At 48.5% G+C, this 27,602-nt stretch overlaps 1 protein-coding gene across 13 annotated transcripts in view; it reads right to left on the minus strand.

Annotated features, from left to right (window-relative positions):
- The window catches only part of LOC307209509 (uncharacterized protein), a 71,852-nt gene that overhangs the window by 40,617 nt on the left and 3,633 nt on the right, over positions 1 to 27,602 (minus strand). For 2 of the 13 annotated variants that reach the window (XM_079964626.1, XM_079964633.1), the window contains exons 2-3: positions 16,746 to 16,874; positions 16,234 to 16,407 (exon numbers count right to left, since the gene is read on the minus strand). The exons of 1 other annotated variant lie outside the window; for it this stretch is intronic. In XM_079964626.1, the coding sequence (XP_079820752.1) occupies positions 16,234 to 16,407; positions 16,746 to 16,839 (268 nt within the window). In that variant the 5' untranslated portion in view covers positions 16,840 to 16,874. Of the gene's footprint in view, positions 1 to 415; positions 1,040 to 2,223; positions 2,350 to 3,175; positions 3,586 to 16,233; positions 16,408 to 16,536; positions 16,723 to 16,745; positions 16,875 to 18,191; positions 18,276 to 19,751; positions 19,846 to 27,602 lie in introns of those variants that run through there. 10 more of the 13 variants (XM_079964632.1, XM_079964629.1, XM_079964639.1 and 7 more) reach the window with 9 other exon arrangements.

Consider the following 27,602-nt stretch of genomic DNA (forward strand, 5'->3'; position numbering starts at 1 on the left):
AGTCTTTAGAGCAGACTCATTCCCTCCCTTCCCCCTCTGTCTTTTCTGCTTACCTGGAGGGGGGCGGTTTCCCCCTCTAGCCCCCATGCATCCATTTCCCCTTCTTCACCCCCTGCCACCTAGCAGACCTCTCCCTGCCTCAGACGGTGATGCTGGAGGTGGGGAGAGGAAGAAGCAAAGGGAGTCTCAGAGGCCCTGCAGGAATTTTCCTGCCCTAGATATTCTACAAATGGGGCACCCCTTCCTAACAGTAGCCACATTTCTAAACATCTCCAGGGGTTCCAGTTTCAACTGGACTTATGGGTTTATGGGGCTTATAGACAGGTCTTGGTGTCCAAACCAGTCACCTTCCTGTCCCCAAGCCTGAAAACTGCAACCCCAGAGCATGGGCAGAAAATAGACGAGTAGCTATTACCTGTAGGTGCCCCCATGCTAGGTGCTTTGATTGGAGATCCCTGTTGACGCTCTTTGAGCTCTCAATAAGGTCATTCCCCTGATTCCTCAAGTGCAAGGACCCAGGGCTGTCTGAGTTAGGGGGTTCCTTGGGGTCCAGGTCAGCTGGCTAGTCAGGATTGTCACCTGCAGAGTATATGTCAACTAAAGGATAATAGTCTGCCTTGAACTGAGGAGTTTTTGGAGCTGTTGCTGAATGTGGAAGCAGAGGAGCTGGTGATGCCACATTTTGGAATAATCTTGAGACTGATACACCACTCCTCCATAGATATTCTCTGCGCTTATACACTATATTCACAAACTTTACGCTCCTCTTGTGAGAAGATACCTAAGGGCTTAGGGTAGCTTGAGAGAAGTAGTTTATTTTGAGACAGCACCCATTTCCAATTCTTGTTTATGAAAACCCTCTCCCTAGTTGGTTTGGTTTTGGCTTCTGACAGGACATCAGACCATTTGATAATCTTGCATATTGTTTCATATTGATATAGGGATCTGGAGTGCAGATTCCAGTAGAGTACAAACTTCTTAAATGTTCTGTCTGGACCCAGAGCAAGAGCTACTCTCAAGCAGGTTAAAAAGTTTTTTAAAGTCACCTTTTTTATGTTGCACTATTTTGCAATTTTTAACGTTTTTGCTCTTCTTTGTGCTTATAGACCTCCTTTCGCCATGGTTTGCCCTCTCGGCTCTTTTAACTTCCCGTGTTGATCTATTTTAAAAGAAATTATTGTTGTTATCCGGTTCCACACTCTCTGCTGTATTTTATTCCAGAAGGTTTTACAAGTACGTATCAGGATGGTAAGAATTTTATTAGCGTCAGCCAAAAAGGATTTTATGCATTCTATGTCCCTCGTTAGTAGTCCCTCGTCACCCAATGACAGATAATTCCTCATTTGCACCAGAGGCTTGGGAGAAGGAGTCTTTTAGCCTTGTATTAGCATTTCCTGAGGATAGTTCTGAAATTTGCTTTCAGATTAGTTCCTCTGCTGGTTTAGCCTGAATTTGGCCTTAAGTCGGTTTCATGTGAAGTGAGGCTCTCCTTCTGAACGAAGAGCTTTCCTTGATGGGAAGTGGACTGGGAGCTCGGACTAAAGTTCTCTCCACACTCTGAATATTTATATGGTTTCTCCAATTTTGTGGATTTTTCTTGTTGTCTCCTTACTTCTTCCTTTCCAATTCACCACCTACAACCTACAACCCACGGGAGTATTATTAATTAGTTAATTATTATAATAGCCTCAGGAATAGATAGAGTCTGAATTTAGTGAACAATGCAAATGACTGCTTGTGAAAGAGGAAGAAGGGAAATGAATTACTGCCTTTTTTGGCTGGTATTAGCTAACTTATTTATGGGACCCAGAGATTCAAAAAGCCTGGCTCGTTCCAGGGATGGATTTAATTTGACTCAGTCGTGGAATCCGCTCCATCTCCAAGCTCAGTCATTTCTTTGCATACCAAAAAAACAGACAGATGGAGAATGAGAAAATTTGACAGGATGTACCTCCACGTCCCTAAGATCTCTGAAGCCTACATGGAAGAAGGGCTGGGCAGCTGAGACCAGCCTCATCCTGGTTTGAAAAGGCAGGACTGGTGGAAGAATGAATATTCCCAGACAGAACAGGAGATGCATCTCCTATGGAGAGTTGTGGGTGGGTTAACATCTCAGATGCTGCAGGTGGCGCTATGGGGCTCCCTCAAAATAGAGGAGGTTTGTCCTTCAGAGATCTGTATGGAATTTCAAAACTGATCTCATGATCCAGCAGGGAGCCTTACCAGAGAGGCCACGATCCCAGGATTCTCCTCCTTGACTTCCTTCTGCAGAGCTCTCTGGTCAGGATCCAGCAAAGCCCAGTCCTCCTCTGTGAAAGGAACAGCTACGTCTTCAAAGCACACTGGACCCTAAGAGAAAAAGGGAGAAGAAAGATGATCTTCTACACATTGCTCTGTTCTTTTCTGTAACAATTTTCTTGTGTATTTAAAATGATAGGTTTTAATCTTTGTGTAAGTGGGGCAATTCCATAAAACAATAATTTTATTATCTACGCAGCACACATCTTCAAGTAAATCTTTGCAAGCATTCCCATTTTCCAGATGGAAGGACCTCCTCTCCCTTCATCTGGTGGGGTGGACCCTCCCCCTGCCCTCAAGCGAACTTCAAGGGGCACCAGGAGGGGGAGGGGAGGGAATGTTGGTTGGTTGGCATCTGTCTGTCTTAGAAGACCACGGAAGAGTGTGTCTTTGGGAGTGAGATCCAGTTGTTGGAAGGTAACAGTGCCAGCCGTGGGTGTGGAGACCGACAGGGGAGAGACATGTGTTGTTGCATCTGGGACACAGGAAGTGGTCCAGTTGTGCTGCTGCAGATGCAGACGGGCTTTTCTTCTCCCTGTGCTCCCCCCACGTGGGAATGTTCCCCTCTGGCTGCAGCCTCTGCTCACAAAGGTGACTTTTCCCTCCCTCTGAAGGGGGTTTATTTCCTTGACCCAAAGCCCCCTCCCCCAAAAATGAAGGCAGCATCTGGATCCCAAGGAAGAACAGAGCTGCAGTCCTGCGAACTGGACCCCTCCCTGACTTGGCAGAGAGGACAGGGGAGGACCCTCTGCTCCCCGACTTGGGGGTCTCTCCCCACTGTGCATGATCTGAGCAGGGACCCCCACGCCCCCTCCCTGCCCCCCTGGGACCCCCTTCTCCCCATGGCACCCTCAGGGGGAGGAGAGAGGAGACTCACCCGAGTCCAGGAGGGGCTTTTGCAAAGGAGAGAGAAGAAAGCAGGGAGGGAGGGGGGAGGGAGGATCTCCACTCCGCCTTCACTTCCTGTCCTCTCTAGGACTCCAGCTCTGCTCCTCTTAACCCTTGCCGAGCCCAGCCCTCCCTCTCCCCTCTGCCCCCCGGAGCCCCCCTGGGAGCCCGACTCGGCGCCAGGGAGACGGGGCTTCCCCAGGGGTCTCCTCGAGAGCAGGCGCCAGGGAGGAAGAGGAGTCCCAGATCCCCCCAAGGGAGACCCTTCCAAGTCTTCCCTCCAGCTCCCCATCTTCCCTGGGGCAGCCCCACTGAATCGGGGAGACGCCTCCTTCCCTTGGACCTGGAGGCTGGCAGGCCCAGCTGGGCTTCTTCCAGGCTCTGGGGTCAGACTTGGGGGGCCCTTTCCCCCCTCCCAGTCCGCCCCCCACACCCAGGGGGCCCCCTCGGCCCTCCTTCTTGGGGGTCTCCCTTCCCTCCCCCCTCAGTCCTCCCCCCACACCCAGGGGGCCCCCTCAGCCCTCCTTCTTGGGGGTCTCCCTTCCCTCCCCCTCTCAGTCCGCCCCCCACACCCAGGGGGCCCCCTCAGCCCTCCTTCTTGGGGGTCTCCCTTCCCTCCCCCTCTCAGTCCGCCCCCCACACCCAGGGGTCCCCTCAGCCCTCCTTCTTAGGGGTCTCCCTCCCCTCCCCCCAGCTTCTCCCCTTGAACTCCCGCCTGACTCCTCTTCCTCTCCCCCCTCAGACCATCCCTCACAAAAGGCGCCTTGCATTTTCCCGCCAAAAGGGCTGGCTCCGCCCCTGCTGGCATGGCAGCCAATTAGAGCGAGGCTCCCGCCCCCTGGGTGAATTTCTGAGGGACTAAGTCCGCTGACTGGCCTGGCTCTGCTGTCCATCACAGGCCCAACCAAGGGGGGCATCTCTAGAGATCATCTCCGTCTGTCAGTTACCTGTCAATCCATTTTCAACTCTTTGGGTTTGAGATCATTTTGCCGGAGCCCTGAGGGGCCCAAGTTTCATAAACAGTGTTAAGAAGTGGTTGGGTCAACTCCCTGCAGGAGTTTCTTGTTGTACATTGTTTTAATGGTTTGTATTTCTTCTGTGACTGCAACCCAAAGTGTGTTTTATAAGCTGGTCTCCGGCTGTAAGAGATTATCTTATTTTATCTTATCTTAATAAATGGATGGCGGAAAAGTCTGGGAAGGGGCGAGAGGCCCCTGCCTGCCCCCCTCAAGGCTCCTCTCAGGTTCCTCCAGGGTCCGAAGCCGCCTCCTCCATTTTGGGGGGGGGCCAGGAAGGGAGTGGTCCCTGCAGCTTGGCCTGCTGGAAAGGGGGCGACATGCAAGAGGCCAGCCTGGCAGGGTTGTTGTGGAAGGAGGAGCTCCTGGGAGGAAAGGAGGGGCCAGGGAAATGCCATTCTGCCAGTAAAGTGCCTCCGTCTCTCACTCCTCTTCCGAAAGAGAACCAGGGGTGTGTGTGTGTGTGTGTGTGTGTGTGTGTGTGTGTATATATATATAGGTAGGTAGGTGATAGATAGATATGTATGTGTGTATAACAGACAGACACAAAATTGCCCTCATTCAAGATGGCCGCCGGCCCTTCCTCCCGCTCCAAACATAGAAGGACCGGTTGCCCTGACCCAACATGGCCTCTGCTCTTTCTGGCCTCCTGGGCAGCGTCAACTCCGGGACGGCCCTCCTCGCGCGGTGAATGGAGGGGAGAAGTCAACTTACACTTGGACGTGGAGGCTGTCAGGGCCTGAAGCGCAGCAGGACAGGCCCAGCTTTTCTTCAGCTCCGCTTGCCCAAATGCAGCTGCTCCCCTTCAGGCCGATGTTCCCCTTTCTAGAAATGGGGGCCTAATGCTTCCCTCGCTCTCTGCTCCCTTCCCTGAGTACTTGCACCATTCAGTGCTTTGGACGCAGCCCCGCTTCCCTGGCGGAAGAGCAGGATTAAGGGCACCAGGAATATCTACCCTTTACGAACTCCGGAGGGGAGCTTCTCGCTCCTCCTGTGACAAGATCCCAAAGGCTGAGGGTAGCATGAGAGAACTAGTCTCTTTTGAGACAGCACCAATTTCCACTTCTTGCTTATCAAAACCCACAGACGCTCAGCTAGGATTTTTCCAGAAGGTTCTACAAGTATCTATCAGGATGGTAAGAATTTTACTAGTGAGCCAAAAAAGATTTTATGTGCTCCATGTCCTCTGCTAGTAGTAGTACAAGGCGCCCAATGACTGATAATCCCTCCTCATTTGTCCGAAAAGGTTGGGAGAAGGAGTCTTCTATCCTTGCTTTAGCATTTCCTGAGGATACACCTGAAATTTGCTTTCACATTAGTTCGCCTACTTGCTTAGCCTGAATAGGGGAGAGACATGTGTTGTTGCATCTGGGACACAGGAAGTGGTCCGGTTGTGAAGATGCAGAAGGGATTTTCTTCTCCCTGCCCCCCCCCCATGTGGGAATGTTCCATTCTGGCTGCAGCCTCTGCTCACAAAAGTGACTTATCTCCAAACCTGAAGGGGGTTTCTTTGCCTGCCCAGTTTTCCTTGACCCAAAGCCCCCTCCCCCCAAAAGGAAGCAGCGCCTGGATCCCAAAGGAAGAACAGAGCTGCAGTCCTCCTGCGAAGTGGCCCCTCCCTGGCTTGGCAGAGAGGACAAAGGAGGACCCTCTGCTCCCGGACTTGGGGGTCTCCCGCATCAGGCATGATCTGAACAGGGACCCCCATGCCCCCTCCCTGCACCCCGGGTAGTGGCATAACAAGGTCAGGGGGTACCTGGTGTGGAAAGGTTCCTGTCACCTCCCCAATAATACCTTTTTTCTTTTGCCTGCAAAAATGTTTTGGCTTTATTTCACATTTTCTTACAAAGGAATGTGGATTCTGGGCCTCTGATAACAAGTAGGCCACTGTGGACAGTTACATAAATCTACAGGATGCATTGTGTTTTGGCTTGTGTTGTTTTATTTATATTTATTATTTATTTAATAAAATTTATTTTAAAAAACCTGTAAAGTTGTTTACCAGTACAAAAAACAAAGAAACAACAACACCACAGCAGTAAAATCAAAATTAACAAGCCTTCTTTAAAACGAAGAAAAGCTAAAATATTAAAAGAGATTAAAATTACTTCAGCTTCCTGAGCATCTGGGTATGCTTGCCTAAACAATAATGCTTTTAGCAGGTGCCTGAAAAGAGTCTAGCAGAGGCACTCGCTTTATTGCAAGTGGCGGGGAGTTCCAAAGGGCAGGTGCTGCCACACTAAACCATGCAGTGCTGGAAAGGAGGTGAAAGGCAAGTGGCCAGCCTGGCAGGGTTGTGGAAGGAGGAGTTCCTGGGAGGAAAGGAGGTGCCATGGAAACGCCATTCTAGAAGTAAAGAGCCTCCGTCTCTCACTCCTCCTCCAAACGAGAGCCAGGGGTGTGTGTGTAAATATATACTGTAAATAGATCATAGATAGATGTATATATGTTTGTATATATAACAGACAGGCACAGAATTGCCCTCATTCAAGATGGCCGCGGGCCCTTCCTCCCGCTCCAAACATGGGAGGACCGGCTGCCCTGACCCAACATGGCCTCTGCCCTTTCTCCGCAGCGGCTTCCCCTTGCGAGGCGATTGGGCGAGGGGGAGAGAGCACCCGGAAGTGGGTGGGTTGAGCCGGCTGCCTGGTTACCCACGTGGGTTTGGGAGAGAGCAGTAGCCATGGAGGGAGGGAGGGGAGCCGGACAGGGGGCGCGGGAGGAGGCGGGAGACCCTTGCAAGGGGTGGGCCTGGATGGTCTTTGGGAACATATAGGATTCATTTGCAATGTTGTGGGGTCCATCAGGGCAGCTCTGGGGTTTCCATAACTTGCTGGCTTGGCGTTTTGCAAGTTTCCTTGATTGTCTGACCCCACACATACAGACCTCCCTCTTTCTCTCCCCCCACCCAAAAAATAAGTCCTCCAGAGATACTGGGAGGGCAAAGCCCCCCAAGCTGAAACAGAAGAGAGTGGTGCTTGGGATCCCAAGAAGCCACTGCAGAATGAGCCCCCCCCAATGGGTCCTGGCAGGAAGAAGTGGAGATCAGGGGTATGAGGGAGGTGGAGGGGAGTAGGTCTGCATTGCAAGGGGTTGGACTAGATGGCCCCTGGGGGCCCTTCTGACCCTGTGATTCTGTGATTTCTTCCGGAAAGTGGACCCGTTTCCTGGTCCAGCCTCCATCCATTGTTCTCTGCTAATTTGACCTCCACCCCTATTATTCTGCCTTCCCCATCCCTGAATATTTGTTTGAAATCTAATTTGGGGTTAATATACAAAACCACTTCCCTTTTCTTGGCTATTTCTGTGTTTCCTGCAAATATATAATGTCCAATTTTTGTTTTAGTAAGATTTATATTATTTGGTATCTTTTGGTTTTATTCTTAAGTCCATTTATGTTCCACAAGAGCACTTTCAGATCCATCTCAATGTCCTCTTTTTTAGTCCCTTTACTCCTCTCCCTCTCCCTCCTCCTCCTTCTGCTTGTCATGTTTCCTCTAATTCTCCAAAGTTTGTTATTATTATTAACTTTTCATTAATACTTCTCCAACTGATACAATACCAAATCTTGTCACATTATAATACAAAAAATAAAACCATGTTCTGGCTGGCCAGGAGAATTTTTTTGTTTGTTTCTTGTTCCTACTTTTCTCTCTATTTCCAATATCATACCAATTTTAATGCTTCATTTTATCTTGACAGCCACTGGTATGCAACTTTCATCATATTTAACAGATCTATATGTAAATTTACATGCAATTTACATATTTTCCCAAACCGAAGAATCTTCTGTAATAGACCACACCGTGGGATATATTTCACAGTTAATAATTGTTCGGTTCCTCTACAATCCAAGCTTGCTCCCCCTGAGCCCTAAGGGAAGCTTACAAAGATCAAAGATTCATCTTCACTTTATAAATCCATATACAACAAAAGTCCATGCAAGCAGATGTGGTTTCCTGTGTGAAATATTCCCCAGTTGTAATCTGTCGGTTGTCTTCAGCACCCTTTGAGAGGGACCCCTTTTTTTCTAATGTGCCTTCCTTTGCGCCGTTTTAGCATCCCCAGCCAAAAACATATCTTCAAACAAGCTGATACCTTGCCAATAATAATCAGAGCCCTCCACAAAGGACTGCGCCATTAAACATCAAATTCTCTAGTTTTTTATAAAGTTTCACTTGCATTCCATTTCATTAATTGACTCTTTCTCCATGAGGCTTGCCAAATCATGAAGTAGCTGTCAGTACTGCAGTGTTTCATTCTTTCATTGCCCAGTGTGACATTGTGCCTTTAATTGCCTAATTACCTAATGTATCATCGTGTGAGAACGGGAGCTATTTCTATATCTCCTCCTCCTCCCCTCTGGTGCTTGCATCTGGCTTTTGCTGAAGGATACGGCTGCGTGAGTCAGCTCGTCGCTCTGTTGACTTATTATCTTTTTGATGCTGCATTCCAACCAGAGTCTGCTTCTGCTGTACTCTGCTGTACAAGCTTATCAGAGCTTGCAGGGCAGCAGGTGAAGAAAAAGGGTTTTCTTGTGTGTATTTCTTGTGTCTGATTAGCTGCTCTCCCTGTGCAAAGGTCAGAGGAGGCAGGGTTTCTGTTGAGGCAGGTGATTAGCTGTGGGAGGAGCTTATCAGAGCTTGCAGGGTAGCGGCGTGCACAGTTTGGTCCATCTTTTAGATTTAGGGAAGCTAGTCTCAAACGTTTGTTGGGGGAAACCTAGGTTTTTGGGGGGGGATTTATTTGTCCTGTCTTCATGCTTTTTATGATGGAGGACCGCTGTAGTCACCCCCAACGACACGTTCTCAAGATGGAGGGTGAGGGAACAGCTGCAGTCGCCTGCGGTTCCTGCGCAATGTTTGCCATCTTGCCAAAGGTTGCAGGCAGCTTTACCTGCAGCAATTGCATGCTGATTGCCCTCTTAGAAGACAAAGTCCAGCAACTGGAGGAATGTGTAGCTACACTCTAAAGAATTAGAGAGCTGGAGCTATTCTTGGAAGCAACAGAGCACACCGTCTCCACCAAGGAGGAGACAGGGGACTCCCCTGAGGAGGCTAGTTCACCAACACAGGAGCCAGATATATGGAGAAACGTGACTCAAAGAAGTAGGAGGCCCAGGGTTCGCTCTGATTGTTTAGAAATACACAATCGCTTTGAGGTCCTCTCCCCTAGCATGGAAGACGAAGAGCAGACTCCATTTGAGGATCTCTCCCTCATTACAGTCAATCAGGTATATGAAGACGAGCAGCAAAGTCAGTCCTCGGGGAATATGCAGGCAACCTTGGAACAGACAGCTCACGGAAGAACCCCGACCAAACCTAAGAGGAGGCGTGTAGTGGTGATAGGGGATTCCCTACTGAGGGGAAAAGAAGCAGTGATCTGTGGGCCTGACAAGATGTCTCGGGAAGTGTGCTATCTCCCCGGGGCTAAGATCCAAGATGTAACTGAACGACTGCAAGGAATCATAAAACCCACTGACAAATACCCCTTCCTCTTGGTTCATGTGGGAACCAATGACACTGCAAGCAATAGCCTCCAGAAGATCAAGAGAGATTACGAGGCTCTGGGCAGGAAATTGAAGCAATTAAATGCACAAATTTCATCTCATCTGTCCTCCCAGTTGAATGACGTGGCCCAGGGAGAGAAGGAAAAATAGTGGAAGTGAACAACTGGCTTTGCAAATGGTGTAAACAGGAACGGTTTGGATTCTTAGATCACGGACTACAGTTTCTTGAAGATGGAATTCTGGCAAGCGATGGGCTGCACCTCACAACGGGTGGGAGGAATGTTTTTGCCAAAAAACTCAGAAACCTCATCAGGAGGGCTTTAAACTGACTAATGTGGGGGAGGGAGACAGTGCTCCTGAAGGTAGGAGTCTATCAATTGATGAAGATGATCATCCAAATGTCATAGACCAAATGGAGCAAACAGCACGCAGACCTAGTGGTGGGAGGAAAAAATCCTTAAAGAAGAGACACAGGGGAATGATTAATGGACTTCAGTGTCTGTACACTAATGCGCAAAGCATGGGAAATAAACAAGATGAGCTTGAGCTCTTGGTACAGCAAACTAAATATGACATAATGGGCATCACTGAAACCTGGTGGGATAAGTCCCACAACTGGAATGTAATAATGGAGGGATACAATCTATTTCTGAGTTAAGATTTAAAAAGGATGTGTACAAAAAATGGAAAAGGGGGGAAACCACCAAAGAGGAATTCAAACAAATAGCCAGCATGTGTAGACACAAAGTCAGAAAAGCTAAAGCACAGAATGAACTCGGGCTTGCTAGAGAGGTTTTTATGGGTATGTTCGTAGCAAAAGGAAGAACAAAGAAACAGTGGGGTCACTCAGAGGAGAAGATGGTGAAATGCAAACAGGGGACACAGAAAGGGCTGAACTCCTCAATGCCTTCTTTGCCTCAGTCTTCTCCGATAAAGAAAACAATGCCCGACCTGAAGAATTTGGAGCAAATGATTCAGCAGAGGAAACACAGCCCAGAATAACTAAGGAGATAGTACAAGAATACTTGGCTAGTCTAGATGTATTCAAGTCTCCAGGGCCAGATGAACTGCATCCAAGAGTATTAAAAGAACTGGCAGATGTGATCTCAGAACCACTGGCAGTCATCTTTGAGAATTCCTGGAGAACAGGCAAAGTCCCGGCAGACTGGAGGAGGGCAAATGTTGTCCCTATTTTCGAAAAGGGGAAAAGAGAGGACCCAAATAATTACCGCCCAGTCAGTCTGACATCAATACCAGGGAAGATTCTGGAGCAGATCATTAAGCAAACAGTCTGTGAGCACCTAGAAAGGAATGCTGTGATCACCAATAGTCAGCATGGATTTCTGAAAAATAAGTCATGTCAGACTAACCTGATCTCTTTTTTTGACAGAATTACAAGCCTGGTAGATGAAGGGAACGCAGTGAGTTTTGGGGTAAACAAAACCTGCGTCCAGTCAGGCTTCCCTGTGCGGCTCTGTTGGGGAGCTGACCTGGCAGGCGAGCAGAGTAGCAGCGGTCCTCCGTCCGTGTGAGATAAGGGATAAATCAAGTCCAAAGACAGTTCAGTTCTTATCTCTAGAAGCGTTTAGGTAAAGGTAAAGGTAAAGGTACCCCTGCCCGTACAGGCCAGTCTTGACAGACTCTGGGGTTGTGCGCCCATCTCACTTAAGAGGCCAGGGGCCAGCGCTGTCCGGAGACACTTCCGGGTCACGTGGCCAGCGTGACATCGCTGCTCTGGCGAGCCAGAGTCGCACACGGAAACGCCGTTTACCTTCCCACTAGTAAGTGGTCCCTATTTATCTACTTGCACCTGGAGGTGCTTTCGAACTGCTAGGTTGGCAGGCGCTGGGACCGAGCAGCGGGAGCGCACCCCGCCGCAGGGATTCGAACCGCCGAACTTTCGATCGGCAAGCCCTAGGCACTGAGGCTTTAACCCACAGTGCCACAAAGCAGTAAATCCATCAGAAACCTCCGACATTCTCTGTGCTCCAAAAGCACACACGCAGCCTCGGAGCTGAGCTGCGTCTCAGGCAGAAGCAAAAGCAAGTCTGAGCAGTGACACAGACTGTGACGCACTTCTCTGCGTTGAGCTCCTCCCAGATACAGGACACCATGGAGTTTTAACCCTGTCAGTTCCAAACTCCACAGTGAGGAGACTCGCCGGACTCCAGGAGGGGCACCAAGGAAGCTTTTGCAAAGGAGAGAAAAAAGAAAGCTGCCTCCTCTCTGCTTGCAGGAAGGGAGATTGAACTTTAAATCAGGAACCAAATACACATTGTTAATAGTCAAGTTCAGCCTTTCAAGATATACAGTTCCAAACTCGATCGCTTCAAGCTCCTGGCCACTGGCCTGTTTCACAGTGAAGCTTTGCTTCTTAAACATTGAAAACAGTCCTTGGCGCGACGTCATGTGTTGCGCGCAACCCGTGTCCAAAGCAAAAGCGTTTTCCGTTGAAAACGTGGCTTTTGTTGACAGCAATGCCTTTGCAGGTTTCATCTGGGACTTGGTACGACTTGGTACGACTGACGCCTCAGGCTTTGCAGAGCTCCCCTTAGCTCCTTTCTGTTGACATGGCTTCTTACAATTCCGCTGAAGATGCCCAGTCTGTCCACAGTTGAAACAATGGACAACGTTCAAAGCAACAGCCTGTTCTTCACTTGCAGTGGGGGTGTCAGAACTCCGAGCTTCTCTCCCCCTGTCTTTGACATCTATTGCAGCAAGGCGGTCTCTCTCATTGAGAATCACGGCACAAATTGTCTCCACCGTAAGATCTCTGGCAGGTAGAGAACCCAGCTGACTTGCAACCGTTTTATAAGTCCGATTAAGGCTGTTAATAATCATGAAGCAGAATATCTCTTCCTGTAGAGGAAAATTGCATTGCACCATCTGCTGGCGTAAGAATTTCATCTCTGTCAGGTGCGCTTGTACATGTCCAGAAACTGGACCTAAAAGCTTGAGAAATACCGATTTGGATTATTAAACAATCATTATAAGAGTCATATTGAACTGTCTGAGTGGATAAGATTTGAAGGCTGGGCTAGGGAGGGAAATGTAGGATGTAGGAAAAGTGTCATCTTGTTGAAGGGGAGGAAAAAGGCTGGATACTAAATGCAGCTGGGATTATTCTGGAGGGCATATTCTGAATAATTGCTGCTACAGATGATTTTCATACGGATATGGGAGTTTCCTTTTCATCTCTTTTTCTATTTTTTATATTAAGATTCCTTTATTTTGAATTTAGGAGGACACACACAGGAAGAGGAGAGTTGGAGGTGGGAGGGACCTGCAAGGAACGCAGGGAAGGAAGGATCTGCCAGGGCGGGAGACGGGGAGAAGAGGGAGAGCCCTCTTTCTATGGGTTGATGAATGATATGATATATATGATGTTGTTGTTTAGTCGTGTCCGCTTCTTTGTGACCCCTGGACCACAGCAGCCAGGCACTTCTGTCTTCCACTGCATCCCTCAGTTTGGTCAAACTCATGCTGGTAGCTTTGAGAACACTGTCCCACCATCTCGTCCTCTGTCGTCCCCTTCTCCTTGTGCCCGCCATCTTTCCCAACATCAGGGACTTTTCCAGAGAGTCTTCTCTTCTCATGAGGTGGCCAAAGTATTGGAGCCTCAGCTTCAGGACCTGTCCTTCCAGTGAGTACTCAGGGCTGATTTCCTTCAGAATGGATACGTTTGATCTTCTTGCAGTCCATGGGACTCTCAAAGAGTCTCTTCCAGCACCATAATTCAAAAGCATAAATTCTTCGGCAATCAGCCTTCTTGATGGTCCAGCTCTCACTTCCATACATCACTACTGGGAAAACCACAGCTTTAACTATACAGACCTTTGTTGGCAAGGTGATGTCTCTGCTTTTTAAGATGCTGTCTAGGTTTGTCATTGCTTTTCTCCCAAGAAGCAGACGTCTTTTAATTTCGTGACAGCTGTCATTATATATATGATACAAATGTGATATAGGGTATTTTTAGTTATTCTTCCCCCTTTCTCTTTTCTATAAAATTGTGTTTTGTAAGCGTTGTTTAATAATTTTAGCTTTATTATTTTTCTTTTTTGGTTTTCTCTCTGTATGAATTCTTTGATGGGAAATGAAACTTTTCTTCCAGGTGAAGCTCTTTCCACACTCCAAGCAACGATAGGGTTTCTCTCCTGTATGAATTCTTTGATGGGTTCTGAGATTCGAGCTTTTACTGAAGCTCTTCCCACATTCCATGCACTGATACGGTTTCTCCCCTGTGTGAATTCTGTGATGGGAATTGAGCTCAGTCCCTGCCTGAAGCTTTTTCCACATTCGAAGCAATGATAGGGTTTCTCTCCTATATGAATTCTTTGATGGGTTTTGAGATCCGAGCTTTTACTGAAGCTTTTTCCACATTCCAAGCACTTATACGGTTTCTCCCCTGTATGATTTCTTTGATGGGAAGTCAGAATGTGTCTGAGACTAAAGCTCTTTCCACATTCCAAACACTGATAGGGTTTCTCCCCTGTATGAATTCTGTGATGCAAAGTGAGTGTCTTACTGTGACTGAAGCTCTTCCCACATTCCAGGCAATGATAGGGTTTCTCCCCTGTATGGACTCTTCTATGCAAAGCAAGATCACCTTTCTGATGAAAGCTCTTTCCACATTCCAAGCATTCATATGGTTTCCCCCCTGTATGAATTCTTTGATGGGAAGTGAGACTGCAACTCTGACTGAAGCTTTTTCCACATTCGAAGCAATGATAGGGTTTCTCCCCTGTATGAGTTCTTTGATGGGTTTTGAGATTCGAGCTTTTACTGAAGCTGTCCCCACATTCCAAGCACTGATACAGTTTCTCTCCTGTATGAATTCTTTGATGGGAAGTAAGATCGTACCTGAGCCTGAAGCTCTTTCCACATTCTGAGCACTGATATGGTTTCTCCCCTGTATGAATTCTTTGATGGGAAGTAAGATCGTACCTGAGCCTGAAGCTCTTTCCACATTCTGAGCACTGATATGGTTTCTCCCCTGTATGAATTCTTTGATGAGAAGTGAGATCACCACTCAGACGAAAGCTCTTTCCACATTCTGAGCACTTATACGGTTTCTCTCCTGTATGAATTCTGTGATGGGAAGTGAGATTATTCTTCTGAATGAAGCTCTTTCCACATTCCAAGCACTGATAGGGTTTCTCACCCGTATGAATTCTTTGATGGGAAGTGAGATGATCCTTCCGACTGAAGCTCTTTCCACATTCTCTGCACTGATACAATTTCTCTCCACTGTGACTTCTTCGTGTGAAGTGAGGCTGTCCCTCCAAACAAAGCTCTTTCTTTGATGGGAGGTGGACTGGGAGCTCTGACAGATGTTCTCTCCACACTCCGAATATTTATATGACTTCTTCGCTATGTGGATTCTGTTGTGCTCCACCTTTTTCTTCCCTTCCAATTCATCACCATCTGCAATGAAGAGAGAAACTAATTAGCGCCTCAAAAACAAATGGCGCTCCATATTATTGAACAACCCCCCTCCCCCATCTCACTACAAGGCTTGAGAGTGCTCTCTTTTGGCCTCAAGAGGACATCCGTGACGTCTAACTTAATGTCATTATCGATGTGTCGCATCTTCGACCCCCCAGCATTTGAGCATGCCTGCGGGGCGCCTGACTCTCTTGAAACCAGTGGGGCACCACTGCCAGCATACTGTGACAGGGATGCAGACGCAGAACCATCAAACCCACCACCTGACCCCTCCCCCACCAATGCACTGCCATGTTAGCATAAGTCATGCTAACTCTGCATCGCTGCCCCAGACCCCAACCCCACTCAGAGTGAAGGGGACATGGTTCACATCCATTATTGAACAAAGTTAATGAATGCTTGTGATGGAGGAAGAACAAAAATAGTTAGATGTGGGGCCTTTCTATAGTTTTCACTCCCTTGGTTGGCTGGTATTTACTGACATATTGCTTGGCTTTTATCTGGAATGGATTTTGTTCTGGCTCAGTTCTGGAATCCACTCCATCTCCAAGGTCAGTCATCTCTTTGGTCAATCAAATGCAAACAGAAGGAAAAACAACAAACCTGACAGAAGTTACTTCAACTTCCCTAAAAACTCTGAAGCCAACAATTAAGAAGGCCTGGGTGGTTCAGACAAGCCTGGTCATTGTTTTAAAAGGCATGACTAGATGAAGAACATTCACAGAGGAAACAGTTTATATTCCTCCATTCTGGGTTCACGGTGGGGGATGTTAGAATCCCAGATGCTGTTGGTCTCCTTCCAAATAGTGGAGGTTCATCAGAAAATACACGAGTAGCTAATGCATGTAGTTGCCACCATGCTAGGTGCTTTGTATAGAGAGCTGTCATGTCCTAGCTCAAATTGCCTGCAGGAGACAAAGGGGCAGGCAGGCAGGCAGGTGGAGGAGCCTGAAAAGGTGCTCCCCTTCTCCATCTCCATCCGCCTGCCTGCCTCCCCCCACACTCTAGCTGAGGAAGACCCAATTCCTCTCTGGCTCCATCCATCCAGGTCCCCATCTCCCCTCTCCTGGAACTCACCAGATCTCTTGGAGGTCCCTGGGAGGGAACACTCAGAAGTTGTGGGGAGGGATGCAGGAGACAGCCGGACCAGGTCAAACGTCCATCTTCCCCCTTCCATCCTCGCTAGCTTTGCAGGATCCGTCTCCTTCATCCTTCCTGAAGACTCGAGGAGCGAAAACAAGCTGGAGGGTCCTGGGAGAGAGGAAGAAGCAAAGGGAGCCTCAGAGGCCCTGCAGGGATTCTCCTGCCCTAGATATTCTCCTGCCCCTGGAGAAGCACAAATGGGGCGGCTCCTTCCCAACAGAAGCCCCATTTGTAAACTTCTCCAGTGGTTTCAATTTCCCCTGTTTGCTCCTCACCCCACTTCGTAAGGCTGGCAGGGTCTGTCAAGTAGTGACCTCAAGGTAGAACCCTTGAACTCAGTGGGGCCTATGGACACAACTTGGTGCCAAAAACAGTCACCTTCCTGTCCCTGAGCCTGAAAACTGCAACCCCAGAGCATGGGCAGAAAATAGATGAGTAGCCATTACCTGTAGGTTCCCCCATGCTAGGTGCTTTGTATAGAGAGCCCCGTTGGCACTCTTGGAGCTCCCTCATCGCAAGCCAGGCAGATGTTGTGGCCATATTTGCCTCTGTCTGGGGTTTCACGGGGACCAAATCTGAATGTGGAAGCAGAGGAGCTGCCGATGCCACATTTTTGAAATATCATGAGACTAATACACCCCTCCCCCTTTGATATTCCCTTTGCTTATACACCATCTTCGCAAGTCTCCAATCTCAAAATGTGGTCCCAACCCTGGCATGGAAGCTGTCAAAGTATAGATCCTGCAGATGTGCTAAATCTGTTGTGTTCTGAAGAACACCAGGCATGTACAGTGGTGCCCCGCAAGACGAACGCCTCGGAAGACGAAAAACTCGCTAGACGAAGGAGTTTTCCGTTTTCTTAGCCGCTTCGCAAGACGCATCTCCCTATGGGCTTGCTTCGCAAAACAAAGCTTGCTCCGCAAGCTCTGGGGACAGCGGGGAAGTGCAGCGCGTCTTCCCCGCTGTCCCCGGACCTCTTTTGAAGCAAGGGGCGGCGGGGAGAAGATCGCTTCTCCCTGTTGCCAGCCCCGCAATCTCCGGGCGTGCGCCTTCCCCTCTCTCCCCGGACCCCTTTTGAACGAAGGGGCGGCAACGGGGAGAAGCGATTCTCCCCGCTGCCCCTTCCCTTGCTTTATGATTTTATGATTTTCAATGCATTCCTATGGGAAACCGTGCTTAGCAAGACGAAAAACTCACAAGAAGAAAAAACTTGCGGAACGAATTAATTTCGTCTTGCGAGGCACCACTGTAGACCCTTTAAAAGCTCCAGAGGGGAGCTTTACCAAAAAAGATTTTATGCGTTCCACGTCCTCTGTTAGTAGTACAAGCCACCCAGTGATGGATAATCCCTCCTCATTTGTCCCAGAATATTGGGAGGAGTCTTCTATCCTTGCTTTAGCATTTCCTGAGGGTAGTTCCGAAATTTGCTTTCACATTAGTTCGTCTACTTGTTTAGCCTGAATAGGGGAGAGACATGTGTTGTTGCATCTGGGACACAGGAAGTGGTCCAGTTGTGCAGATGCAGACGGGCTTTTCTTCTCCCTGTGCTCCCCCCATGTGGGAATGTTCCCGTCTGGCTGCTGCCTCAGTTCACAAATGTGCCTTAACTCCAAACCTGAAGGGGGCTTCTTTGCCTCCCCACTTTTCCTTGACCCAAAGCCCCCCCCCCCAAGGAAGCAGTGCCTGGATCCCAAAGGAAGAGCAGAGCTGCATATTTCCTGAGAACTGGCCCCCTCCCTGGCTTGGCAGAGAGGACAAGGGAGGACCCTCTGCTCCCTGACTTGGGGGTCCCCCCCATCAGGCATGATCTGAACAGGGACCCCATGCCCCCACCCTGCACCCCTGGGACCCCCTTCTTCCTAGGTCACTCTAAGGGGGAAGAGAGAGGAGACTCACCCGGATTCCAGGAGGCGCTTTTGCAAAGGAGAGAGAAGAAAGCAGGAAGGGATGGGGGGGGGGGAATTTAGCCATGGAGGACCTTGCCTTCTCTTGCCCTCCACTTCCTGTCCTCTCTAGGAATCCAGCTCTGCTCCTTTTAACCCTTGACAAGCTGAGCGCAGAGTCCTCCCCTCCCTGCAGTTTTCCTGCTTCTGCGCCTGCACTCTAGGGGCTGCCCCCCTTCCCTCCCTCTTTCTCCCTCTGGGCCAAGGACTCTGCCCCAAGGAGCCCACATCCAACCAGACTAACAGCAAGGGAGATGGGGGAGGTCCCATGGGGGGTTACCTTGGCTCTCCCCCTCCCCCAACATAGAGGCTCCTGGATCCCAAGGAAAGGCTGGGAGGGAGAAGAGGCGAAGGCTGCCTAGTGGCGGGAGGTGCCATGGGCTCAGAAATGGCCCAATCAAGACACCCCCGCAAAAACCACCCTCCAGCTCTCAGGGCGAGGATGGAGGGGGGCTACCCAGCCAGGAGACCCCACCCCTCCCAAAAATAATCCCCCCCTCAAGCGTGTTTTTCTGCTTCTGCAGCAGCTTTTCAGAGGAGGAAGTGTCCCAGGCGAGGAATGAAACGCACACGCAATCCAGGGGAGGCTCAAGGGGGGCAGAAGTGGAAGCTCAGGAAGGGGGCGCATGTTGCTCAGGGGGGCAGCCCCTCACTCTGGGACTTTTCCCAGTTCAGAGCAAGAAAGACCCCTGCCATCCTTTCCCCGAGTTTCCTGCCAGAAAACCAGTTTCTCCGGGGCTCCCAGAACCACATGAAGGCAGGAGACCCCATTTCCCACCCCAGAGCAGGGCTGGACCAATCAGAGGCCTCTCCACTGGGCAGCTGGCCAATCCCCTTTCAGATACCCCGGGGCCGCCTCCTCTCCTTCGCCCGGTTTCCTGAGGGAGTTTTTCCCCTGAGTTTCCCTCATGGCGGCTCCCCCTCCCAGCTTCTCCTTCATGCTTCCTCTTCCTCGCCCCCCCTCATTATTTGGGGCAGCTGGATAACCTCCACACCCCCCCCCCATGGCCAGGCAGGCCCAGGAGGAGCCCATGGAGGCGGCAGGGCCAGGAGAAGGGGTTTCCCGCCCTTTTCCGAAATAGGCGGGAACGCCATTTTGTTTTTTCCGGAGGCCCCAGCCGCTCCCAGAGACGCCATGGCTCCCCTGTGGGCCTGGGGGGTCCCACGCTCTCGGGGTCTCTCCTCCCGGATGAAGGAGGGCGGCACCTTTGGTCCTCAGCCGCCTCCCTGCCATGATGGCTTGGCCTCCGCAGGGCAGCCTCTCTCCTCGCCATGTTGCCCCACGGAGGGCAGGGCAGCCTCTCTCCTCGCCATGTTGCCCCCTCGCCATGTTGCCCCATGTTGCCCCATTGGGAGACGCCAGGCAAGCGGCCTTGGGGGATCCGCCACGTTCTGCGAAGGGGGCCAGGAGGGAAAGGCCCTCTCTGTCTCGGAGGCCAAGGAGGAGAATACCCCCTGGGACCCCCTTCTCCCCATGGCACCCTCAGGGGGAGGAGAGAGGAGACTCACCCCAGTCCAGGAGGGGCTTTTGCAAAGGAGAGAGAAGAGAGCAGGGAGGGAGGGAGGGGGGACGGGGGAATTTAGCCATGGAGGACCTTGCCCCCTCCCCCCTCCCCCTCCCCTTCCTGTCCTCTCTAGGAATGCACCTCTGCTCCCCCTCCCTCTCCCTGCAGTTTTCCTGCTTATGTGCCTGGGCTCAAGCAGTTCTCCTCCCTCCCCCCTCCTCCATCTGTGCCAAGTACTCTGCCCCAAGGAGCCCACATCTGATCCAGAGTAACCGCAAGGGAGACGGGGGTTCCCCATTCCTATTCTGCCACGTATTCTGCTACATATTGTTAAACGTTAGAAATTCACAAGAAAGCACATCGTTGTTTCAATCTACTCAGTTCCAATGGCATTTAGGACCCGGGGAAGTGAGGCCTAAGGGGAGGGGTGCGTGAGCCCACCATAATCCCTGAGATGTTTCCCCCGCCAGCCCCTTCCTCTCCTTGCAAGGGAAGAAGCTGCACCTGCTGAGTTTCTGCCTTCCCCCAGCGTTGCAAGGGCAGGAAATGCTACCAAGGGGACGATCTCTCCACCTCTGCATCCTGCTTCCTCGACCCCCCTCGGAGGGGACCCAGGTGTCTGGCCCAGAGCTCTCCTCCTCCCATGCTCTGTGAGGGACCCAGGTGTCCTGCCTCGACCTACCCAGCAGGAGCAGGAGCAGCGGGAGTCCCTTGGTGCAGAGGGTCGAGTTTCAGAGAGCCTGGTCTAGAAATTAGACCATGTAAATTTTACACAAAATGCCTGTCATGCTGTAAGCACAAAATCAAGGCGGTACGAAAAGGCAAAAGCACCCTGAGAGACTTCTAGGGCTAGTATAAGCAATAGTGGTGAAAGAGGGCGTGTCCCCTTCTGTATCTTACATTTTTCTAAAAAAGTATTCTTCACAATCATGCTTGCCATGTGTTCCATATGTTACGGAAGGGGGGGGCATGTCTTCTTCACCTTCTTCGCTACAATATATTTGCTCAATTTCTCTAGGACTCCATCACCCCTCCCCTGTCCTCCATAATCCCTCAAGGTGTCAAGACCCTAATCCTGTCAAATCGCTCTGATCAGCCTTTCCTCCAGGCAATGTCAGGTGGCAGACTGGACCATTGTCTTCTCATCCCCAATACTCAGGAAGTGTTTATCTGCGCATATCTCCGACTCTGCATATTCCCCCCTCCCTCCTCCATATGTTAATCTGTGTAACCCAACCTCCCTTTAATATATTCATGATGTAATCTGTGTAACCAAACCTCTCTTTAATGTATTCATGACGTGTTTTGCACTGTATTCTGGGACATGGAGGGAGTTTCAAAAACTCATGTCACCCCTTTCTCACTGTTCAATCTCGCCTTGAACCTGTTGCGCAATAAACTTGGATCTTCTGCTGTTTGCTCCTGTCTCCGGCTGAGCTCATTTTCCTCCGCAGGGATCCACGGACTTAGTCCGATGAGCTGGGTGGCAGAGCAGCCTCGCACCCAGATTTTAGCCGTAACACCTCCGCAGGGACCCACGGACTTAGTCCAATGAGCTGGGTGGCAGAGCAGCCTCGCACTCAGATTTTGCCGTAACAGTTGGCGCCCGAACGTGGGGCATGCGGTTCTCCCACGTTGCTGACCAGGCCCCCCGAAATCTTCAGGCCATTTTGCCTGGGAAGATCCTTTGGACCCCCGGCCATCTTCCGGGCGGTAATCGAAAGCCCCAGGAGTTCAGCCGGGGAGCAAAGAGGGATCCAGCCGGCTTATTCATCGATCCTGGGATCATCATAGAAGACGCGTGAGTATAAGGAAAAGGAAAATCCAGTGCACTGGTGGGAAAGGGGTGGAAATCTCCTGGCAACTGAATTCTCTGCCCTCCTCTCTATCGCTCCTTCTCGCCTGTCTCTTGGTCCAATTGGTGAGAGAGACCGTGGACTGCTGCTCGACCCGAAAGGGGGGTTCTGAACTCTATCTCTTTCTCTAAAACCTCTCCAGCCAGCCGCACCAATTGGGAGTCCAAAAGTAAGACGGAGAGACCCGATTTGAAAAACAGCCGACTCTCCGCAACGGACGTCCCAGTTGAAAGCAAGGGGTTGGAGTTCTTCTTCCGAACTTCCCGAGCGTCCTCACCGAGGGGGCAGGAAGGGGTCTGGCTTTCTATCCAATCCCAGCCGCACTGGTCGGTGCCACGTAACACGTTTATCGTGCGTGAGCCCGCTTCCAAAAGCAAGGGGGATTTTCGGTTCAAAACTCTATCCAGGGATCACCCGATCTGGCACCGCACGGCGCGGGCGTTCAGTAGGGCCCCTTTTCCTGAGATTGTGACGATAGGTAGGAGGTTGCCAGGAGGGATAGCCCAGGAGGAATTGGGCAGGATCGGCAGAGTGGAAAAGGACCCCAGGTTATTAAATAGGAAAAAGGAAAGGAATAGAAAAGAAACCGAGTGGGTAGAGCTCGTTAAACTGTTAGGAAGTTGCCAAGCAACAAGGAAAAGGAAAAACCCTAAATAGCCCCCTGTACAAGTTACCCAAATCCTAATCAACCCCTCTCTTTCTCCCTTCTCTATCCCCCCCCCCCAAGGAAGCGCCCAACTCCTTGCAATAACCAACTAAAGGATGAGAATATATATGTTTACATGTTGTCTGTTATGTGTGTTGTGTGTTAATACATATATGAGAATATGTATGTTTACATGTTGTCTGTTATGTGTGTTGTCTGTTCCTTCTGTCTCTGACAGACTGCCTTTCTTAAGCGCGCATAGTTTAAACTGCAAGCTTGCTTCAAAATTTAAATCTAAGGAAGCCATGCTGGACCTTATCAGTCCTAAATAAAACAAAATGAGAATGAAGGGTGCAAATGTTTACCCCACCTCTTGCTTTATTTGAGTGGTTATATCAACTGAAATAACCCTATGCTTATAAAATATTCTCTCCCAGATTCTCTTCCTATCTTATCTTAGGAAACTGTTCTTCCTTTAGAGGGTTCTGTATAAAGCTGGATACTTTTATTTTCCTCTTCCTTAGTACATGATAGGAGCATTGAGTGTGCTCTCTTCCCCAGTAGTGCCTGTGTACATAAGTATGTGTGTGTCTCTTTGGTAGTACAAATCTTGCTGTGAAATCTTGCTGTGAACCCTATATTTTGGAGGGTTGGACTAGATGACCCCAGGGTCCCTTTCAACTCTCCCAATTTGTGGCTGTGTGGAAGGACATGTGTCCGCAAGCATTGCAGGGTAATTCTTAATTCTGGTGTGGTGATGGAGTTGAAATTCAGCCTAGCTTTGCTCTTTAGTTTTAAAAGGTGAGAGGTGAAGCTGTAATGTTTTGAAGCACAACTGGTAATATCAAGCATTTGAGTGATTACAGTGTTTATCATTTTGTCTACTATTTAAAAATCAGACTTCAAAGTCAATTCAAAGTTTAAACACATACAAATACATATGGGCCTTGACCAATCCTGTAAATAAAGGGGCAGGAAAAATTTTGTCTGCAAATGGTAAGGCCAAAATAACTTAGAATGTTAAAAAAAATCCTATGAATTCTGACTCTCTGGCCCTTTTTCCCCATATATAAGGGCGTGGCATTGTTCCGCGAATGGCCAGAGGGGTATTAGCCCTTTCCTGTACATAAAGGAAGCATTGTGTATGCCATCAAATGCCAACAGTGTCCTTCAGCTCTCTATATTGGACAAACAGGCCAGACCTTACGCCAAAGAATAAACGGACATAAATCAGACATCAGGAATCACAAGACAGAGAAACCAGTAGGAGAACACTTCAATCTCCCAGGACATTCTATACAAGATCTCAAAGTAGCTGTTTTACTACAAAGGACTTTCAGAAATAGACTGGAAAGAGAAGCTGCTGAATTGCAACTTATCACCAAACTTAAAACCATGGAGAGTCCTGGTCTGAACAAAGACCTTGGATTCTTATCTTATTATACATGACAAAGCCATTTTTCACCTTCTCACCCCTTGCTTTTTCCTGTAAGACCTATTGCAGTCGTTAAGAGTCGTCAACAGGCTCATCACAGCTATCTGCCAATCACCCAATCCCACCACCCTTCTGAGTAATACCCCTCCCCACCTTCTCACTATATAGAAGGGTCTGGAAACTTCTGTTTCAGTGTATCTGAAGAAGTGTGCATGCACACGAAAGCTCATACCAAGAACTAACTTAGTTGGTCTTTAAGGTGCTACTGGAAGGAATTTTTTTTGTTTTGACTATGGCAGACCAACACGGCTACCTATCTATAAAGGAAGCAGTCGCTTTGCTTGGGCTGAAATTGCTAGCTTTTGTTGGTGAATACTTCAATTGCTGAATTTCTCTTTTTTGTTTTAAATCTAACCCTCTTTTAAAATCTACTCCTTACCCTTCCCTTATTCAAATTCTAATTTTGCCAAAAGATGCAACATTTCAATAGTATAAAAGGTTTGCTGAGACATGAACTCCACACATGCACAGAGACTAGATCGGCTAAAAAAAAAGGAAAAGAAGAGAGAGAGAGAGGAAGGAGGGGGAACTGTAGACGGGGGGGGGGGGGAGAGGAGGTTTATGTAAAACTTGGAACCATTGAGAGAAATCACCCTTAATGTGTCCCAAGTTTGAAATCTTAACATGCCAAATTCTTTTCACAGGTAAATATCAAAGCATTCCACCCCTCAATGGGATTTAAATCACGGACTTTGTTTGTGTGCATCTTAACAGGATATGTGAACCCCGATAACAAAGTGTTTGTCCCTTTTCCTCCCACAGCAACTTTCTTTCTGTTCTGTGAAACAAGTCTGAATCCCTGCTATATTAGTGACTTCCATCTCTTTGTGGCTCTGACACTTTTAAAGTTACAAATAATCTGTTTTCATTTATTTAATCCGTTTTTCCATGACTGTCATTTTGGCATGTTCAAGGTATTTGCACAACTTTAAATCGTCATTCATTTTTTCTTGGTATTAAGTCATTTCCCAGTATTTTGCTATTAACATTCTAGCCGGTGTTGTCACATCAAGAAACACTTTTATTTTCATTTGGGATGTTAGAATGCCAAAACAGGTTACTTCAGGTTTCTTAAAATGGTGTGTCTTAGCATTTATTTATTTTGGTTCCTCAGGGGTCATTGTGTGTGTGTGTGTGTGTGTGTGTGTTACTTTACCTTCTTGTATTATTTTTTTTTACAGTTCTCTTTCTATACATGTGGAGTAATTTTTTTTAAAATTTAATATGGAAAGAAAAGAAAAGAAAAAAGCATGCTTAATCCGCTAAGATTTTATTATTTGCAGCTTCCCACGGAAACTGAAGGACATCCTTTTTCCCTTTTCCCCTTCCTTTTTCTAACTGCCTTTTAAGTCCCCAAAACCCTGCCCCTTACAGGATATCGCTTCTACAGATGTGTTACTACAGATCCAATAAAAAGCTTCGCTACCACGAGACTTATTACCTGCAACAACAACAGACACCAAAGTTTTCAAAGTGGCCACAGCAATTTCTTTCAAAGGGGAAGTGGGACTGACAAAGAGGGGAGGAGTTGAATTGCAAGGACATTTTTTGACTTTTATATTCAACTGATATTTAATTGGTTTGTTGTGTATTATGTGTTATTATGTAGGAATGTTGAAATGTGTTTGACAGTGTTATTTCCACAAAGGGAGGAATTTTTTTTTGTGTGTGTGTGTAATTGTCTTATGCTTAATGTATACTGTCTTATTCCTTATACCCCAATGGAGGATCTTCATACATTTTATGCTTTCTAATGGATCAGGCTATTGTGTAGTTCAATGTTTAGATAACCACATTTCGCTGTCCCACCTGGCACACTGCCAACCTTCCCTACCCACTTTAAAATGTGTTAAAACTCGCTTTACCAAGGAGAAGCTTCAGGAAGGTGTATATGCCTTGATTTGGCAGGAATGATCCCTTATAGAGTTAAATTGACTTATTTGGACAAGTGCCCCTTTTAAGAATGGTTTTCTTTTAACAGATTGGTTTGAAGAGTTGAGAACCATGGGGCAAGATAAATTCAAATTGGACCCAGTGTGAATTGGGCAAGTGTATCCAGGCTGCAATTAGCTTTTGGTCCTTTTAAGTGCAAGTGAGCAACTTCCCATGACTGCAAGACCAGAGCCTCTAATAATAAAACCCCATAGGAAGGCCAAGGTAAAGACATTTCCCTCAGGACGTGTCCAAACCTGTGCCAGCTGTGATGGGTGCCGGGCAACATGGCTAATATGAAAGCCCTAAGTGGATTCACCAGGGATTGCCACTACTGTGACACCATGCCGGTGTGAGACCACAGAAGAGCTACCTTGACACCTGAGAACACAAAATGGCGGGGGGGCAAAGCAAACTGCATTTTTTTCTAGTCAATAGTGGACCTTCCTGCTAAATGTAAAGCACAGACCACTACTGAACAAAATACAACAGGTGTTCTTTTGTGTGATATCCTATATCCAGCTATCTGCACTACTATACTTGCAAATGGCCTTAAGAGGCATGATTTGCAAGTCCCCTTCAGGTTTGCACAAACCCACACATCTAGTACCGTAGATACAAAGTTATTATTTAGTGCATATCTATATAACATACACATACATTGTATTGGTCCGTGTTGCTCCCTCCTTTGCCGCCCTGCTCAACCCACCTCCTTTTCCATTAGGGCCTATTCCCACTCACACGGCACCCCTACCTTCACCGAGATTTAGGGTGCGGAGAAAAGATTTGCAAGTTCTTACAGAACTTTAATGCAAATCTATCTCCGAATGGGGGACTGTTACGGAAGGGGGGGGCATGTCTTCTTCACCTTCTTCGCTACAATATATTTGCTCAATTTCTCTAGGACTCCATCACCCCTCCCCTGTCCTCCATAATCCCTCAAGGTGTCAAGACCCTAATCCTGTCAAATCGCTCTGATCAGCCTTTCCTCCAGGCAATGTCAGGTGGCAGACTGGACCATTGTCTTCTCATCCCCAATACTCAGGAAGTGTTTATCTGCGCATATCTCCGACTCTGCATATTCCCCCTCCCTCCTCCATATGTTAATCTGTGTAACCCAACCTCCCTTTAATATATTCATGATGTAATCTGTGTAACCAAACCTCTCTTTAATGTATTCATGACGTGTTTTGCACTGTATTCTGGGACATGGAGGGAGTTTCAAAAACTCATGTCACCCCTTTCTCACTGTTCAATCTCGCCTTGAACCTGTTGTGCAATAAACTTGGATCTTCTGCAGTTTGCTCCTGTCTACGGCTGAGCTCATTTTCCTCCGCAAGGACCCACGGACTTAGTCCGATGAGCTGGGTGGCAGAGCAGCCTCGCACTCGCCGTAACACATATAAAGGTAAAGGGACCCCTGACCATTAGGTCCAGTCGTGGCCGACTCGGGTTGCGGTGCTCATCTTGCTTTATTGGCCGAGGGAGCCGGTGTACAGCTTCCGGGTCATGTGGCCAGCAGGACTAAGCCGCTTCTGGCAAAACCAGAGCAGCGCACGGAAACGTCGTTTACCTTCCCGCTGGAGTGGTACCTATTTATCTACTTGTACTATGACGTGCTTTCGAACTGCTAGGTTGGCAGGAGCAGGGACCGAGCAACAGGAGCTCACCCTGTCGCGGGGATTCAAACCGCCAACCTTCTGATCAGCAAATCCTAGGCTCTGTGGTTTAACCCACAGCGCCACCCGCCTCCCATATAGGGTTCCATATAGATTATCTCAATTCCCTTTATAAAAGTCTCTCCAGACTCCATTGTTTTCGAATACCTTATTGTCAGAGCTGCCTCCAGGTCCCAGCTCACAGAGGACCAACGCTAGGCTGTAGTTATGTACAAAAGTCTTTATTGAGATTCAGTTTCCATTTTAA

This window comes from Podarcis cretensis, assembly GCF_951804945.1.
Source record: "Podarcis cretensis genome assembly, chromosome: 2".
NCBI classification, from domain to species: Eukaryota; Metazoa; Chordata; class Lepidosauria; order Squamata; family Lacertidae; genus Podarcis; species Podarcis cretensis.